General features: G+C 52.6%; 1 protein-coding gene across 2 annotated transcripts in view; it reads right to left on the bottom strand.

The window, feature by feature from the left end:
- Positions 1-931: 931 nt before the first annotated feature.
- The window catches only part of BCL2L1 (BCL2 like 1), a 30769-nt gene continuing 13279 nt past the window's right edge, over positions 932-18421 (bottom strand). For both annotated transcript variants that reach the window (XM_024200903.3, XM_024200904.2), the window contains one exon: positions 932-3701. In XM_024200903.3, the coding sequence (XP_024056671.1) occupies positions 3564-3701 (138 nt within the window). In that variant the 3' untranslated portion in view covers positions 932-3563. The remainder of the gene's footprint in view (positions 3702-18421) is intronic.

Genomic DNA, 18421 nt, shown 5'->3' with positions numbered 1-18421 from the left:
TGCGCAATCCATTCCTGGCCCCCAGGGTACAGCAAGGAACCGTTCACCCTCGCGCAGTTCCTTACAGCACCACCTGGCCCACGGTCCTCTCGAGTTACTCGGTTCTTCTCCCTTCCCTGATCTCCAGTTCTTACCTGCTGGGAGGCAGAGATCTAAGCCTGTGTTCGTCTATGGAGAGGAGCCAGGCCGGGTGGGACCCCAGCCATGGGCACTGTAGGAACCCAGGGGGCTAGTGTGCTCATGGGAGCATTTTAATGGAGTTCTGGGAGCGCAGGCAGCTCCATTCCTTCTCCATCCACCCAGCCTGCGCAGTGGCGTCGGGCTCAGGCCGCTCCAGGTGAATCTCCGCAAGTGCAGTTCATTCACTTAGCGCTTCACAGGACACCTCTTCAGAGCCCCCTGCCAGCAGGGCGAAGAGTACTGGGCTTCTGCCTCAGGCTCCCTCTGTGCCCAAGGGGAAGAAGCGACTCATCTGCGGCAAGGAAGGGCCAGAGCGGCTATTGGAACCCAGGCAGCTTTAGCTCCTAGTGGTGGGCTCTGGCAAACCTCCTATTTCACAGAGGGAGGGAGGGAGGGAGGGAGGGCCATCCGGGCACCGCTACGCTGCAGCGGCCTGGCGCTGCGGGGCTTGAATAGGCACATTCTCCACTCGGACACTGCTGGTGCATGCTGCTGTACGCTGGCTCCTCCTCGAGCGTGGAAAGGGGTTTCAGTGCAGGCAGAGCAGAGAGGACACAGGTGTTTCCACACGACACTGTCTCCACCTGCCATCGGCGGGGCTGGAGTGGCTAAAAGCAGCCGGTGCCCTGTCTACACTAGCATTGCACCGGTGGGTGGATTGAAAACAGGGAGCAGCAGTAGCCGCGTTTTGCAGGTGCGCCTCTCAGCAGGGACAGGGCCCTTCTCAGCAAGAATCACAGAACTACACAGCTCCAACAACAGAGTTTATTAATAGGATTGAGCCTCCACCTGCAAATCAAAGCATTTCAAATGCCTGCCACAAGCTGTGTCGGGAGTGACTTTCGCACGCAGAGGACTGGGTGGGCCTAACCCCACACTGCCCGGCCAGCACCGTGAGAGGCTGAGTCAGGAGCTGAGAGTGCAAGGTGGGTTCTTAGTGTCTGTGGGGACCTGCTCTCTCGCCCCGGTTCTCCGGGGGGCCTGGGGCCTGCCCCGTGCAGAGTGCACAGCAGATGCCCTGCAGGGTGATGGGGGAGCACTGTCAACACACATAAATACAGACATACAGTTAACAAAAATAGTATTAGAATATTCACAAATGAATAAAAACTACTCTCGGGTATTTACAGCAGAGCACAGAAAAGACGTACAAGGAGCAGACACCTGCTAGGCCTGGCGGGCGCGGACGCTGGCCTCCCAGGAGACGGGGGATGTTTCAAAGCCAGCGTCACGTTAATGCTTCAGGGGGATGAAACGCCAGTCAGGCACTAGCAGGGCCCAGCTCCTCCTCAGCAGCTTGCAGGAGAGAACAGGAGGTGCGGGGCTACAAGCGGCACAGAGGACAGCCCTCCCCAGACCCACCCCCTGCATGTGGAGGGAAGGAAGGGCGTGTCCCTGCGCTAGGAGCAGGAGATGCCACGCCCTGCGAGGAGGTGAATGCATACCGGAGATGGAACGGTGGCAGGACCAGTATTAACCCCAAATGCTGCTGTTACTCAGGCAATCCCGAAAACCACGGCAGGGATCTGAGCGAGTGTGCTGCTGCGGAGCAAGCGGAGAGTTCCTACCACCCTGGAGCTAGCAGGGGGCCATCAGCAGGCTCTGAACACTCTGCCCTGCTCACTGCTAGAGCGTGTGGCCAGACTTGGAACTCAGCTAAGTGGAACTATCAGGAAGGCGGGCAGGGGCCTTCCTCCATCTCCAGCCCCTTCTCTCCCTTGCCAGCTGGGCTGCCTCCGGCCGTGCTCTGTTCCAGTGTCCAGGCTCCTCCATCCCCTCGGAGAGATCAGGCTCCTACTTTGCCCCTGGCCCTGGGACGACGATGCTACAGCTCCCTGCTCCTGCTGGTTCCCTATGGGGCAGCACTCGCCTCCACCGCAGTCTCGCTTTATTCCTCTCACCCTGCCCTCCCGCACAGCGATGAGGAAAGACAGACAGACTCTGCTGCTACCCCAGAGGGTGTGCGTAGGAAGGGGGCGGGGCAAGCAGTTCCATCACTGCTGGGGCAACCCCCACTTTACTCCTGCCAGGCACTGAGCAGAGCAGTGTTTACTTCTGCCCTTGCTGCAAGCTCCTTGGGCAGCAGGCACCGCGGGCTCTCCAGAGAGCGACGCTAACAGAGGCAGGGAGCAATTAGAAGCCAAATGTAAACACCTGCCCTGGCACTGCTGCTGACACCGTGTTTTTCTCTGTCCGTGAGTCCCCCACCTGGCATTAGCTAGGGGACTCCAAGCAAGAAGAGCAAACTCAGACATGCCTGGTCCCCAGAGAGTGGCAAAGCACGTTGCAGCCCCAGGCCCATGCTTGGAGCAGCTGAGCCGAGGAACGCGGGGTACCTGCTTGGAGCGGTGGGGTGCGGGGTGGGGTGCTCGCAGCATGTAGGGAAAAGTGGTAGCCTAGGGCAAAAGGGAAGGAGGGGGCACAGTGTAACTCCCTGCAGAAACCTACATTCATAGGGAGAGAACAGCACGAGGATCCCACTGTGCCCATGCCTGGGGGGACAGCCCTAGCAGAGTGCCCTGGGCTGGGCACAGCCAGCGTAGAGACGGGGCCTTGGCCTCTGGAGCTAGACGCAATGGGACAGCAGATTCGGGCGCATGCAGGAGGAGTCTCCTGCAGCACAGGGGAAGGATTAGGCCCTTCAGGGCTGGGGAGACGCCTACTGTAAACTCTACCCCTTAACTAGAAGAAATGGTTTGAGGTCTGCTAAGGGCAGACCCGGGGCCCTGGCTGCACCTAACCCCTTCCTACCAGCTCCAGGTGCCACACACAACAGCCAGGCAATGACAGCACCAGCTGACCTCACAAAGACCGCCCGGGAGGGGAAGCTGCATTGACGGTGAACAGCAGATCTCCCCGGTTCAGTCTGCCAGAGGCCCACTTCTCCTTTCTCCCCACCTCCCTGCCACGCCCACGGCCGGAACACCCCTCCAAGCACTGGGGGCTCTTGCTAGATCTGCACAAAGCCTGCAATGAGGGTGGGGCTGTGTGGAGGGGGCGGTGCTTGCCCCTAGAGCCTTACCCTAAACATCTCCCCCCCCCCCACACACACACAAAACATGCGTCTCCCCTAGCCCCCCGGGGGGAGCACGTTTCCACCCCAATCCCTGCTGTTTGGTGACCTAGGGCACAGGCTGGGGTCCCCAGCAGCCTACGGGGAGCAGCCTATAGAACAACTGCCTTGGTCTCAGGGGCTTTTAGAACCAACAGTAAGTGAAGCTGGCGGCACGCAGGCCAGAAGAGATCTGTGGGGCAGGAGTCACCGCCCTTCAAGACGGGCTGAGGGGGGGGCGCTGCCCCCTGGAATGATCACGTTACTCTGGAGTATAGTGTGGCGGGTTTTTGCCGTTTGCCACAGGCCCAGGACAGGAGTCAGTGTCCGGTTACTTGCGGCTCAGCAGAGAGCCCAGCAGGAGCACTCCCGCCACAGTCGCCCCGGTCAGAAGCCACCTGTTGAACTGCTCCTGGCCTTTCCTGCTCTTGGCAGCAGCGTCATTCCCGTAGAGATCCACAAACCGCTCCTGCGGGGAGAGAGAGAGGGGTTAGGGAGCTGCAGAAGCCAGGGGTGTGGGGGGCAGGGCAGAGCTCACATTTAAACACCAGACAATGACCAAACGCAGGCTCCATCTTGTAAGCGGGAGAGGAGGGGATTCCTGAACTGCTGCTGCCCCAGGCGCTCACCTGGGCCGAGTCACAAGCCCTGTTCTCGAGTCAGGTGACACTGCCCAAGGTGGGCCCTGCACGAGTTGGTAACAGCGCAGGGGCTCAGGCAGCCTGGCCTAGTCTGCGCTAGAAAAGCCTTGATGTGCCAGCAAACCCTCCTGGTACCGATGCAGCTTATACCAATAAAAGACTGCCAGGAGAGCTTATACCGGTTCCCTGAATGAAACCCACAAGGTCATTCCCAAATGACACCACACACCTCGTTCACAGTGACTGGGCCCCCAGGCGCACACACCACGGCACCATCGCAAGCAGCCTCCTACGCTGAGCGGGGCATGAAACGGACTGGGAGATCCCCCCGAGGGCGGGGGGGGGGGAGGATGGGCTGCCTTGCCACATGCCAGTGACTGCTCCTTCACCCCCATGCCACTCTCCGTGTTGAGGAGGGCAGGTACTGATACAGATGCCTTTGAGCCTTGCTAGGCAGCTGTCAGGAGAACAGCCTTCTACCCTGCTCTGGAAGAAGCCAAGACACCCAGGACATTCCTTTTATTCAGCTCTTTTTTCCTGAAGTTCCCCCACACCTAGCCTGGTCGCTGCCCCACAAGGCTGCAGAAAATGAGGGACTTGCGTGGATTAAAATACCTATTAAGCGTCACAAGAACTCTGGCAGATTTGGTTGGAAAATCCAGGAGGACAAGGTCTGCAGCCATTCCAAGTTCTGAGAACCTTCACCAAGGACAAGACAACTAGATCCCATTTTCAGCACTGGGGAAAGAGAACAATAAGTGTGTTCCTGTTGCAGGGGGGTCTTGCAAAACCCAGAGGAAGTGCATGTGTGCATCCACTTCCCAAGACGCCAGAAATAACTCAACCACTGAAAAAGAGAAGGGCGAGCCTTGGGCAAAGTGACGAAAGCTACCGCACGGAGTCGGATGTGGACGTTTCCTTTGAGAACCACCCTAATGCCTAGACAAATTGGGCCACCCATGTTTAAAAAGAAAACGATTTCAGAAACACGCTAACGAACAGAGATCCTCTACCAACAATGTAACAAGGAAGAAAGCACCTGCTACAAATACATGAGAAGCAAGAGGAAGACCAAGGACAGATAGGCCTGTTACTCAATGAGAGGGGAAAGACAATAACAGAAAATGTGGAAATGGCAGAGGTGCTTAATGACTTCTTTGTTTTGGTTTTCACCAAGAAGGTTGGTGGCGATTGGACGTCTCACAGTGAATGCCAGGGAAAATGAGGTAGGATCAGAGTCTAAAATAGGGAAAGAACAAGTCAAAAATTACTTAGACAAGTTAGATGTCTTCAAATCACCAGGGCCTGATGAAATGCATCCTAGAATACTCAAGGAGCTGACTGAGGAGATATCTGAGCCATTAGCAATTATCTTTGAAAAGTCCTGGAATGTCTCCCGTCTTCCATAAGACTGGAAAAAGGCAAATATAGTGCCAATCTATAAAAAGGGAAACAAGGACAACCCAGGGAATTACAGACCAGTCAGCTTAACTTCTGTACCCAGAAAGATAATGGAGCAAATAATTCAGCAATCAATTTGCAAACACCTAGAAGATAGTAAGGTGATAAATAACAGTCAGTATGGATTTGTCAAGTACAAATCGCGTCAAACCAACCTGATAGCTTTCTTTGACAGGGTAACAAGCCTTGTGGATGGGGAGAAGCAGTAGATGTGGTATAGCTTGACTTTACTGCCTCGCATGACCTTCTCATAAACAAACTAGGGAAATACAACCTAGATGGAGCTACTATAAGGTGGGTGCAAAACTGGTTGGAAAATCGTTCCCAGAGAGTAGTTATCAGTGGTTCACAGTCATGTTGGAAGGGCATAACGAGTGGGGTCCCACAGGGATCGGTTCTGGTCCAGTTCGGTTCAATATCTTCATCAATGATTTCGATAATGGTATAGAGAGTACACTTATAAAGTTTGCGGACAATACCAAGCTGGGAGAGGTTGCAAGTGCTTTGGAGGATAGGATTAACATTCAAAATGATCTGGACAAACTGGAGAAATGGTCTAAAGTAAATAGGATGAAATTCAGTAAGGACAAATGCAGAGAACTCCACTTAGGAAGGAACAATCAGTTGCACACATACAAAATGGGAAATGACTGCCTAGGAAGGAGTACTGCGGAAAGAGATCGGAGGTCACAAGCTAAATACGAGTCAATAGTGTTATGCTGTTGCAAAAAACCATCATTCTGGGATGTATTAGCAGGAGTGTTGTAAGCAAGACACGAGAAGTAATTCTTCCACTCTACTCCACGCTGATTAGTCCTCAACTGGAGTATTGTGTCCAGTTCTGGGCGCCACATTTCAGGAAGGATGTGGACAAATTGGAGAGAACACAGAGAAGAGCAACAAAAATGATGAAAGGTCTAGAAAACATGACCTCTGAGGGAAGATTGAAAAATTTGGGTTTGTTTAGTCTGGAGAAGAGAAGACTGAAAGGGGACATGATAACAGTTTTCAAGTACATAAAAGGTTGTTACAAGGAGGAGGGAGAAAAATTGTTCTTCTTAACCTCTGAGGATAGGCCAAGAAGTAATGGGCTTAAATTGCAGCAAGGGCAGTTTAGGTTGAACATTAGGAAAAACTTCCTGTCAGGGTAGTTAAGCACTGGAATAAATTTCCTAGGGAGATTGTGGAATCTCCATCATTGGGGATTTTTAAGAGCAGGTTGGACAAATACCTGTCAGGGATGGTTGAGAGAATACTCAGTCCTGCCATGAGTGCAGGGGACTGGACTAGATGACCTCTTGAGGTCCCTTCCAGTCCTATGATTCTATGGGTGCAGACTTTGCCCATGTTCTGCAGAGCCTCTGCTTTCCCATCTTAGCCCGAGAGCTGCTGGTGCCGCCACCGCTAGGGACTCGTGCATTTTACATGCACACTCGCCGTTTCTGCCAAAGGCTGGATGGATTGTTAAACGTGTTTAATCTTTACAGCATAAAACATATTGAATGTTTAATGTTCCAGGTTAAAGTGGCTAGAACAGGTTCTGAAAGGGAAGCGCTGTGTAACTGCATTGGGAATGCTGTCTCTCTTCAGTGTACGTGTAACCAATACAGTGCTCAGCAGCTGAGCTGCCGTCTTACTGTTGGCTCATTTCTGGTTTGAGCTCCCCTCCCCGGGAGGGAAGTGTGGGGCAGAATTCTCCGTGAGAGATCAAGGGCGGAGCCCTAAACAGCCATCGGATCAGGTCCCCAAACTGCAGCGTGGGCACATGGAGGCTGCCTAACGGCAGAGAGCCCTGGCCCTTCCAAGGGGCAGGATGGGTAAGCTCCCCCAGGCCTCAATGGCTCCTCCACAGATTAGTCCCCACTAGTGGGGCACAAGGCACTTCAGTTTCCTCCACAGAACAAGCACCAATTGCAGCTACTCTGCCCAGCTGCCAGGCCTGCAGGCATTTACCCCTTCCACCAGGCGCACCGTGCCCGCCGAGATCAGTGAACTACCCATTACACCCTCCAACCCACCCACAATATCTTGGGGACCTGCCAGAGACTGCTTTTCACCAGGGCCCAGTACAGCACTGTCACTGTCAGTACCCAACAGGCATCAGGAGTTTCTCCGCAGCCGAGGGTGTGGGAGAGAAGAGGTGGGAGATTGGCATCTGTGTTCCCCCAGCAGGCCCCACAGAGGTCAGCCTTCTTCAGGCATGGCACTGAATGGACACAGAAGCCCTGTGCTCCCCACCCTGAAGTGTGTGTAAAGAGGGCAAAGGGAAGCACAGGACCAGTCATGAGAGAAGCGTGTGTCAGGGAGGGGAGAACACCACGAGTGCAGGACAGGAGGTGCACCACAAGCACACAGCACGCTGAACTCGGGAAGAAGGGCGGGGGCAGCAGGGAGACAGCGGAGCTTTGTTTGCTGGGGAGGCTGGACTGGGCAAACCGTTCCATGACTGGAGCCCAATTTTCTACAGTTACTCTAAGAACAAACACCACAGGTCTGTTATTGTCTGCTCTGTGCCCACTCCTCTCCTCCCACCCACAGCTCGCGTCCAGGGGGACACACCGGCCCTTCTGGCAGCAAACTCCCTCACAACAGTGCCCTGCATTCAGCATTATCAAGCTCCAGGAGTCATTTCTGGGAAGCTGGGTGTTCTGGGACAACAAGATCCTTGGAGTTTCAGGGCACAGGGCAATCTGAGGCATCTACCAGGAATGCAGCCACTCAGGGCTCTGCCTGGTTCCTCCCAGTCCTGCACCTCCTGCCAACAGATGGCAGGTTCCCACCCCTCAGCTGAACGTTGAAATACACGGAGATTTAAAGCGTGCCAGCACAGGAGCCCAACTTCCCCTCCCATGACAGAGAGAAGGGACAGGACAGAATCAGAGGGACAGCGTGGGGAGCAGCTGGGAAGGTAGTCAGGGGAGAGGGCAAAAGGACACAGTGGCTTGGATTTGGGGGGGGATCCTCACCCCCTACGGGACAAGCACTGTCATCGTAACCACACCCAGCCAACTGCATTACTCCTGCACCACTAGTGGCAGGATCCACCCTCTGCCCATAGCCCTGGCAACAAGAGCTCCTACCCCACCCTCCCCTTGCTAGGCTACCCAGCCTGAGCATCACCCAAGGCACAACTTCAGAGCACTGTGTGCAGTGCTTTTGGAGGGCTAGGGGGGTCTCGCACTAGCACAGGTCTGCCCAGCGGGGCCGGGAAGCTCATTCCCTGAGCTGGGTAGACTCCCACCCATCTTAGAGCCCCCGAAGACATAGGCTAGCCCTGGGGCTGCATGGAGTTGAGAGCAATGCACAGAGCAGGGCTCTCGGCCTGAAGTGACATTTCCAATAGTCACGGCAAGAAGACAGCTTGAAGACATCCATGGCATCTCCTCAGTGAGATGCTCAGTCTGGCTAGAGAGCAGGCCCTGACTGCACGCCCAGCCACCCAGCAGAGCCTTGCACCAGCAAAGCCTGGCCTGAGATCCGAGAATGACTGAGGTAGGCCACACCCTCCCCTGAGCTGGTTCCTTGGAAGGGTCAGAGAGCCGGAGGGTTGGACAGGACCTCGAGAAGATGCCTTTCCAGGGCTGGGGAGTTTGCTGATCATCTGGGTCCAGAGCACATGGAAACATCAGCAGCTCTGCTGACCCGCCCAGGACACCAACTCCTTCCCACCTACCGAGACACTCCAAATCTCCAAAATAAGCCCCACCTCAAAGAGTTCCATGAACAGAGCACCGACCCCACCCACAGGGATAGGGCTGTGCTGCAGCTGCAAGAGGTTCTTCCAGATACAGCAACACAATGTGGGCCAAATTTGGGTACCCCGTGCCAAGTGCAGAATTCCCACTGGAGTCAACAGGAGCAATGGGCATTCACCAGGCTTTTGTTTAGATACCTCACTATTAAGCACAAGTCTGACCCTGGGGAGGGATGGGGAGATGAGAAACTCCTGCTGCGGAAGGTATATACCTGCTGCAGGTAAACGGCATGGCTGTCCAGCAGAGACCCTGGCACCTACCAGGGCAGAAACTCTAATCCACAGCAATCCTGGCTCTCATGGAACAAGGGGTCCAAGTTCAGTACGCAGCAGACTACAGAAGAACTTTACCCCCGGCAGCCCTGAGGTTTATCAAGCACGCCTGTCGGTCAGATTAAAGCAGGAACGCGGCCTTGCAAACATTTCCCAACAGCATTCCAGAGAGCAGGGCAAATCTGAGGCTAGCTTTGTTCTCCTAGCTCACTGGGTAAGTAAACAGGCCTGCTTCCCTGCTATGCACAAACCGCACTGCACAGGACTGGAGACCAAAGAGGGCCAGCGAATGGGAATCGATACAACAACAAACAACGGTAATGAGAGCTTGCCAACCGAGCATCTCCCCGCCCCACAAGCAACTGATGGGCCCCAGACACAGATTTGCTCCCAGAGCACTCCATGAGAAGCTCTGTGTTCTGGACGAACCTGACCCGGGCTGAGGGCCCCTTTCTTCCCCCACAGGAGCGGGGCATGTATTATATTCAGACTGCCATTTTCCCAGCAGGATTGTCTCCTGAATAAATAAGGCTGCGGTAAGTCATCCAGTCTGGAACAGCACAGATAAGCTTGGAGTGACCCTGTGTCTGTGTCACGCCTTATTGTGCGATGCACAGAAATCAGACAGGCGGCAGCTCTCTGCTAAATCCCCTCCTGCTACCTGAGCCTCTAGAGGGGTCTCCTGACTCCCACAGCTGTGCCAAGGAACTGCATGGAACACCTGGTAATGTCCCCATTAACATCCAGACAAGACATCAAGAGACAAGCTGTGACTGTTGCCATGGTCAGCTACATGGGTTTCAGTTCCTAAGCTACTGCTGTGATTGGCAAGTAGCTCAGCCAATTGCTTTTAAACTGGCTCCTCCCCATAAGTCATGGAAAATGCAGCTCACTTCCCCTCCATTACTTAGAAGATCTGAAACATCCTGATGCTCCATCACAGCTCCTTGCAGAGCACTCATCCTTCCACACCTTGCTGTGTACACATGCTAAGGTTCTAACAGATGACCAAATTCCAGCCTGGAGTAAGCAGGGATTTGGGGATTTTCAGAGGCCCCTGGGCTTTGCACCTGCTTGCCCCAGGACTGAATTTGGCCTGAAGCCTGTCTCATTTGTCACAGACCCTCCCTTTTGTGGGCTGCCACACGAGGCTGCTGCAGAGATTGATAAATGTGCAATTTCAAAAGCAAGTTTTTCAATGGCCTGTTTGGAACAGATGGGGGTCATGTAAAATCCCAAGCGACACCAATTCTTGCTGTGGCCTGGAGCAAATCGCTTACCCTCTCTGCCTCAATTTCCCCCTGTAAAATGGGGATCATTTTACCTCCCAGGTGTATTAATGAGGACAAATTCATTCCTGTTTATATTGTGCTTCAAAGCACCTAACAAGTAGTTCACGCTACAGCCAGTTGGACAGGGCCCAGATCCAGGTGTCAGAGGGTCTCTGTGGCTGCAGCCTCAGATACACACTACTGCTGTTTCTCACCTGGATCAGGTTGGCAACCCCTTTTCCCAAGTCAAACTTTTCACAACCCCCTTACAGGTTTTTACTCTGATTTTTACAGTGAATATAACAGTGGTAACAATAAGCCCCTACAGAGGCTGACGGAATAGTTGACCTTGAGGGCTCAGGGTGTGCGTGGAGGAACAAGATATTTTTTTTTAACCTGAGATTGTTCTAAATTTTTCAACACCTTGCGAGTGGAGTCTCCTGTTCGCCTTTCTTGTCCCCCTGGGGGCCATGACCTACTGATTGCAAAACACGCTCTAATGAAATGAAATATTAGAGGACCCTAGGCACAAAGCATTCCCCGGGCAGCACGGACTCCTGCTCACTTACACCATGTGCCTCACCATGCCAGCCTTATTCTTCATCCTTCTGTTGGGAAGGATGTACTAGATGTGGGTGTCTATAATTCCCATCCATTGAGAGGAACAGAGAAGGCGGATAGGTTTCACTTCAGGCCTACCAGCTCCTTTGGGCACCGCAGACCTGTTATATTGTATCCCCTGCACCATTGCTGTGGGGAGGGACAGGCCACTGATGTAAGAATCCTGCCCAGAGAGAAAGAGATCAGGATTCTTGTATATTCCAACGTCCTCCCTATTTACAGGTGGGAGTGGGAAGGTCAGCATGCTGTTTGTCATAACAGAGAAACCGAGCCCTGAATGTGTTGGCAGTTGTGCCCAGCTAACTCACAGGGATGCTACCAATAGTGCAGCCCGCATTTTGGAAAGTGGATAGATTTTCCCCTCCAGGATTGGAGTTTAACACATTGGGCATGTCAGCCTTAACAATGCCCCTTTGCACATAGAGAAGGGAAAGAGAAAGCATGCAGCCTTCAACCATGTGTCTCATGCAGAGAGGTCAAGGGGCGGCAGGAGCCTTATGTGACCTATTGCAGGAGATGGATGACAGGGAGCAGGTTCCAGATCCCAGGAATGGATATTTTAATTTATAAACTGCACTCCGAACAAAGTCTCTTTCTACTGATAGATATGAAAGGCAGCAGGACTGGGACAGAACACTGCACGCTTCTGCGTACTCCGCGCTGGCTGGGGAGTCACATGGTACAGCATCAGTGGGAGTACACAAATACCATCACATAAGAAAGGTTTTGAAAAGGGAGATGCATCCCAGGAGCAGACAATCAAAATTTTGGCCTTGCTCCATGCGAGCCGGTGTTCAGCTCCCCTCGGAACCATGGACACCCAGTTTCTTTCTATTGGAGTCATTTGCTATGACACACTCCCATCAACGTGTCCAGAACACTTGGGGAAGCACTTTGCTCCCAAGGAATGGCTAGTTAATGATTCCCCAGCAGCATGCTGGGCAGGAATGCATAAGCTCCTCCCACTGCAAACAGCCATGTGTGGATATGCATGACCCTGCCACTCCCCAACCTCCATGCTGAGTGCATATATCGCCCCCACACCACCACCACCAGTGTCTCTGGTAACACAGTGTTTATTCAGAAGGGTCCACGCAGTCATTCTGTAGACTCACAGCCCAACAGCTCCCTGATCTGCCAGTTCTCAGCTGGGGCTGCCTCACAAGACAACAGGGGAGAAACAGAGACAAAGGCACTGTCTCTGGCCCTGGTCAGGTGCACTAGAGCCCTTTCCATCCCTCCCGCCACTCCCCCAGATGCTGCAGTCTCCGCATCCTCTCAGGAAACCGCCAGACCTTTGTTTTTAGGGTGACCAATATTGCTATGTTTGGGGGGGGGGGGGAAAATCAAGACTGTGGAGATTCTTTTATTGAGCCCAATGCTAAATAAGGGGGAAAATCCTTGTTCCCCCTACACAGTCCCCAAGCACCCCTTGCCCTGCTCTAATAAGGCTTCCAGGAAGGGGGGTGCGTTGTCAGGCAGAGTGGTAGCATGCCTTGGTAATTGACAAGCTGCCATATTTGCATAGATTTGCAGCACTAAGGGATTTAGACACAATCTCATCACAGCACCAAAAACGGTCACAAAGAAACTAAGAACTAAGTCTTTCCACTTGGTAATAAAACCAAAGGCCCCTCCCGCACAAAACACCGCGCAGCTGCGTAGACACCCTAGCAAACAGAACTGCTCCAGGGAGGTAGGGAGCGGTCACCCAGCAGAACGAAGGGCCTTCGCTGGGGCACGAGAGATGAAGCAGGCTGGCTTGGCTGAGCGTCGATAGGGCAAGCAGGCTGGCTTGGCATTTTGTTTCTAGTTTTGATAGTATCTGTCTCAGAGCTTGTGGAAATCATTAGAATTCTTCTTGGAAGTTGACTTGTTTTGAAGCGCTTATTTCTAAGAAAAGAAAGTGTTTGCTGAGCAAGAGATAAATGGCATCTGGTGAATACATGGAGCTATCAGGCACTACAGGCAGGGAGGGATAACAGTGGAGGAGCATGGAGCACCCCTCCTCTTCCTCCAGAACCGGAAAACACGCAGCTAACGTGCAGTTGGCAGGGCACCGAGGGCAGCACAACAGATCGGCCCCTGTCCCTTTCCATGTCGACGTGCCTGGAGAAGTCAGTGAATTCTGTGGAAGTCACTAATGCTCTCCATTCCAGCCACACTGCATGGGGCTCTGCCCCCACGCTCGGTTCCCAGACTCAGCAAGCCCAGACCGGGCCCGGGCAGGCAGGCAGAAGGGACACGGCTGCTTAGCTCAGGATTTGGTGGACACACTGGAGACTAGCGAAGTGCAGGTCTCCTAGTTACCTTCCAGTTCATACACTAACCAAGGCCTCGCTTCCCTTATACCTGAGATCTAGCCCCCCAAATGTCAGTTTCAACCTCTTCAGCCCCGTGTTCTGGATCTCAGACTAGTCCAGACATGTCCAGATATTTCTAGCCTCCCCCAGTCACCTTTATCTGAGAGGAAATGTTTAGAATTCCTGAGTTGCTCAAACGATGACTCTCTGATAGCAACAGCACGTTACAAAGAGGATCACAGACAGTCGGTATTGGCTTACCCCATCCTCCCAAGGGTAGATTGTTTTACAATAGGCTCTCTCTGCATTTCACACATCCCCTCCTTTCCCCCCCACCCACGAGTCAACAGATACACTAACAAGGATGGGGCAGTAGGTGATAGTGAAATAGAATAGAAGCAATTATGCCAATAGGTAGTGAGATATCACCTCACCTCCAAGTCATCCACTGGTTCAACAGTGCAGTTCAGCATCTCTCTATTTGTTTTTGCCACCCCCACCATCCCTGCTGGTCAGAAGACATTGTACATGCACAGAATCAGATTCACAGCCCATACTCCACTCGCCACCCAACCCAGCACAAAAGTAGAAGGGATCCTCAATCCCCTCCACAGCGCTGAAAGCATGATACCCTCTTACACCTACACTGAGCTTGGCATCCTGAAGGTCCCACAACACTTTACACATTTAAACAAATATGCAAAGTAGGCAGTTACCAATCACTTCACCCACCCTAAAATGCAGCCACCTCTGGGGTGAGATTCAGCAGCTGTTTAAACAGTGCCAACAATGTCAACTGGGTGTGAAGGAGGTATCTCAGTAGATAACCATAATCTATCAGATTTGAAATTTGGCCAGGACACTGGCATTCACATCCCTATCTGGAGACTGATGGGAACTAGAGCTTTAAATGTATCAGTAGTACCAACCCTGTTAGCTGGGTTAGTTTCATTCTCTTGTGTCTAGGTAACCATCTGAAACGCTAACACTAGACAGGTGGGAAGGAAATCAGTTGCACTCTCTATAGTGAAATCAGGAACAGGGCCAAGTTCGAGGCAAGTGAAGCAGACCAAGTTCCTTTTCAAGGTACAAGCAGGATTCAGCGAGTAGCAGTGATCCATGAGAACAGATGAGGGAAGCAGATGTAGGGGGATCATCCCTGTCTAGTCTCTGGGCAGCAACATATTGTCTGAGCCATGGCTGGGGTACAGAGGAGAGCAGGGTAGTTAATAGGGGAAAGAAGGGGTTTGGGTACCAAGAAAGATTCCTTGGTGTGGCATGGCTGAAGTGCGCTAGCATGCGAATGGGTCACCTGGCTCTTTGTACAGCAGAGGAGTCCCTCCTATAGTAGAGGAAGTGTGAGCAGATGACAGGGAGGGAGCGTGGTCCTTTGCAGAGCCAGTCTGGGCAGGGTTCAGAAAAAAATTCAATGGCCTTTCACACAGAACATTCCATGTGGAGGAAACAGGCAACAGATCAGCCCCAGGGCCACACCTTCCACCTAGCAATGGCACTGCCACACCTGCTTATTTACAACCCAAGCCTGTAAGACAGGAACTGTTCCAACCCAGTGACTAAACACACAGCGGGGTGACCACCACGCACACAGCTCTCTCTGCCACCCAAACAAGATCTGCTTGGGAAAGAGCAGCGTACCATTCGAGAAAGACACCCAAAACAGTTCAGCAAATACACCAGGCTTTTCATTCAAGAGTCTCAAAGCACTGTCTAAATATTAAGTAGCTCTCAAAACCATCCTATGATGTGGAGCACTATTATCCCAGATGGGGAAACTGAGGCACAAAGCAGTTTAAGTGACCAGCCCAGAGTCATATGCCAGTCTGTGGCAGAGTTGGGAACACAATCCCAGGCTCTTGACTCCCAACTGCTGGTGTTTAGCCACAGGACACTGTTTCCCCTCAAATGAGGCGCTCCGTGTTTCTAGTATACCTATAACTGTAACAGCAGCTGTGTTACTGCTAAAATACCTATGATGCACCCCAGCCACCGGCTAGCAGCTGCCATTCGAATTTGGATTAATGTGCACTTGGGAATGGTTTCATACAGAGATGAGCAAAACAAGGTGTGGAATAGGAAACACCCTGGTTCCAGCAAAGCCCAGGAACAACAGCTGCCCTTTACTCAACTCACCATGTGGGATTGGCATGTACAAACCTGCAGATGAAGCTCAATGGAGAAAAGCACTATCAGAAAAACTGAAAACAGGAGTATTCCCAAAGGCTGCTGCTAGAATCCTGTAAACACAGCTCAGCGGGTCCCCACGTGACTACTAGAGCCCAAGAGAGGCCAGAGGTCCCCTACTCCGTCTCTCTCCATCGCGGAACCGGACGACAGGCTGCAAACCCCATGTTTGTATGGCTGCTCAGACATCCCTCAAAGCCGGGACCTGAGCGTCAGGCAGCAGCAATGTCCAAGCAGTTATAACTGCCATTGGCGCAAAACACCACCCTTGCAATCCAAATATTTCAGAAAATATGCCACCTCTCCCCCCACCCCACCCCCACCACGTCCGTCAGGAGAATCTGACATCAGAGAACAGGCCTCAACCCCTCTCCAGAGCTGATCCTCACATGCGGCTTTGCTGTTCCGCCCCTAGTGTTCTTTCAAGTGCTTTGTCAGTAACTCACTGCCAGCTTCCATGGCGAGTGGGGGGAGACACAAGCAGACTCTGCAGGTGCAAATGCTTCAGGGACTCAGTTTTAACTGTTATGCAAATGACTGACCTACATGGAAGCAGCTGGTTAATTTCAATTACAATAGCAGGGAATTCTGGGTGATGTGAACCCTGAGTCCTCAGCAATCACTGTCAAACTCCAGGATGTTGTGACCCAGGGCTGTGTAGAGATAAAACCTCTGCCATCTCCCCCCCCCCCCCCCCCCCCCACACACACACAGCAGGACACCAGCATTTGGTAAGGCACACAGGCTGTCCCAGTTTGCGGAAGGGCTCCAGCCAGACTGGGTGCTGGAGTGGGAAGTACAATAAACCTCCAGAGTTCAGTGCACACTACAGCCAAAGCCACTACTTTGCTAAGCAGAGAAACAGTCACTAGCACATTCCATTCCTAACCCTGCTGCCAGGGACGCTTGTCAAACTGGTTTCATCACCAGCTTCACGGAACCTACAACGCGCTTGCACCACTCGGAGATGACAAGTGTGCACCAGCATTTCCCAAATGTGTTAGAGGGGTTATCCAGAGAGCTGCAGCCCGGAGTCAGCCTGGCCTGGCGAAGCAATCAGCCATCAGATGAAACATTAATGTGCAGCAAAACAAGAACTGGCATGAATGACTAATCCACTTGCATCCAACTTTCATCAGTGAAAGTTATTCCCTCAGAATCATCAGGGCTGAGCCATAGACCAGAACCAGTATCAGGAACACACAGGAGAGGGAGAGCTGGGAGCCATGAAGCCATAATACAAAAGCACAGTGAGGAACATGTAGGTCGAGCCGGATCCACTCAGGAGATTAGCACCTGCTGGGAATGGGATTGCATTTCCTTGGACTAACCCATTTAATGCCTTTTGGAAAACAGTCTCTATGCGGCTTCTCCACACTGGACAGATGGTGTCTGAGCCCCAACAGGGCAGACCAGTCTGCTGGCCTTTGGTGAGAGAGGCACATGTTAGGGGCAACGGGAAGACTCCTTGTCTCGTGTCAGAGCTATCTGAAGCCTAGAAGATATTAGTGCAATGGCAGTGTGCCTAGCGAGGCTGCTGTGTAACACAAGCATCTCCTTTTGGGGGAGACCATGCCTTCAGCACGTGGTGCCCAGGGAGAGGAACTGAGCTGCATTTTCACCCAGTCACACTCTTCGCCCCCAAGCATTAAGAAAGTTCCTGTATCCTTGTAGAACTGGGTATGAGGCAACAGTTTCTGCAAGGAGGCAGCTTTTGCAAAGACACAACCTTTGGGCTTTATTGAACCCTGACACCATGACCACATTCCTCATTCTCTGGGGCCAGAGCTGGGGTATGCCCTACAGTGCTCTCGGACCCGTGACCAGAGTGCAATCTTGTCATTTCCCCCTAGACAGAGGCTGGATGCAAGAACATGCTCCCCCACAAAAAACATGCCCTGGGAAAATGGTCAGGTTTGGGAATAGACAAGAAATCAGGACCCACTCCTCCTTCCACACACGGACTCACTCTGATGTTAAATAGACTGTCTCAGCCCTTCTCTCTTGGGTAAGTCCCAGGGACCCTTTGAGCAGAGCTCCTCCTCCCAACACCCCCCTGGGATGGAGCTGGAGAAGGGGAGGGAGATGCCCTCATTTAGTTCCTGTTAATCCATGTGAAAGCTCAAGTGATTCAGCCCATGAAGTCACTTAGCAAGAAACCTCCTGACCAACAGGAGAGGGAGCCAAATAGGTCGGACTTCCCTAACATATGCAAGGCAAACTACTGCAGCAGGAGAGGGCTCCTTTGGAGTGCTCTACTCTGGGCCTTAGTCACACACTGAAAGCAAATAATTGTTTCATCCAATAAGATATTGGTGAGCCACATGATTTCAGGTTGGAATAAGCAGAACCAAGCACTTATGGCCACAGGTTTATAGGAGTTTAAATCAGATGCCCTCAATACACAAAGCTGGGGCTTCACTTGAGGGCTACTCATGACCACCTGTACACAGCCTCCATTTCCTAGCCAGCACAGCTAGTCACTGCCTGAGACAACAGCGTCACCACAGCTTTCCCGCCAGCGGAATGCCATTAACCTGCTCCCACTGAAGCCAATGGCAAAACTCCCATGGACTTGTGAGTGGGACCAAGATCATGTCCAAAACACCAGTGAAATGGTCCAGAAGGGATAGGAACCATCTGAGTGGAAGCTGTCCTGCTGC

Source organism: Terrapene carolina, unplaced genomic scaffold, assembly GCF_002925995.2.
Source record: "Terrapene carolina triunguis isolate 2854851 unplaced genomic scaffold, T_m_triunguis-2.0 Scaffold130, whole genome shotgun sequence".
In the NCBI taxonomy this organism is placed as follows: domain Eukaryota; kingdom Metazoa; phylum Chordata; order Testudines; family Emydidae; genus Terrapene; species Terrapene triunguis.
The sequence above is the reverse complement of the archived record's forward strand: the minus strand, read 5'-3'. Positions and strand labels throughout refer to the sequence as shown.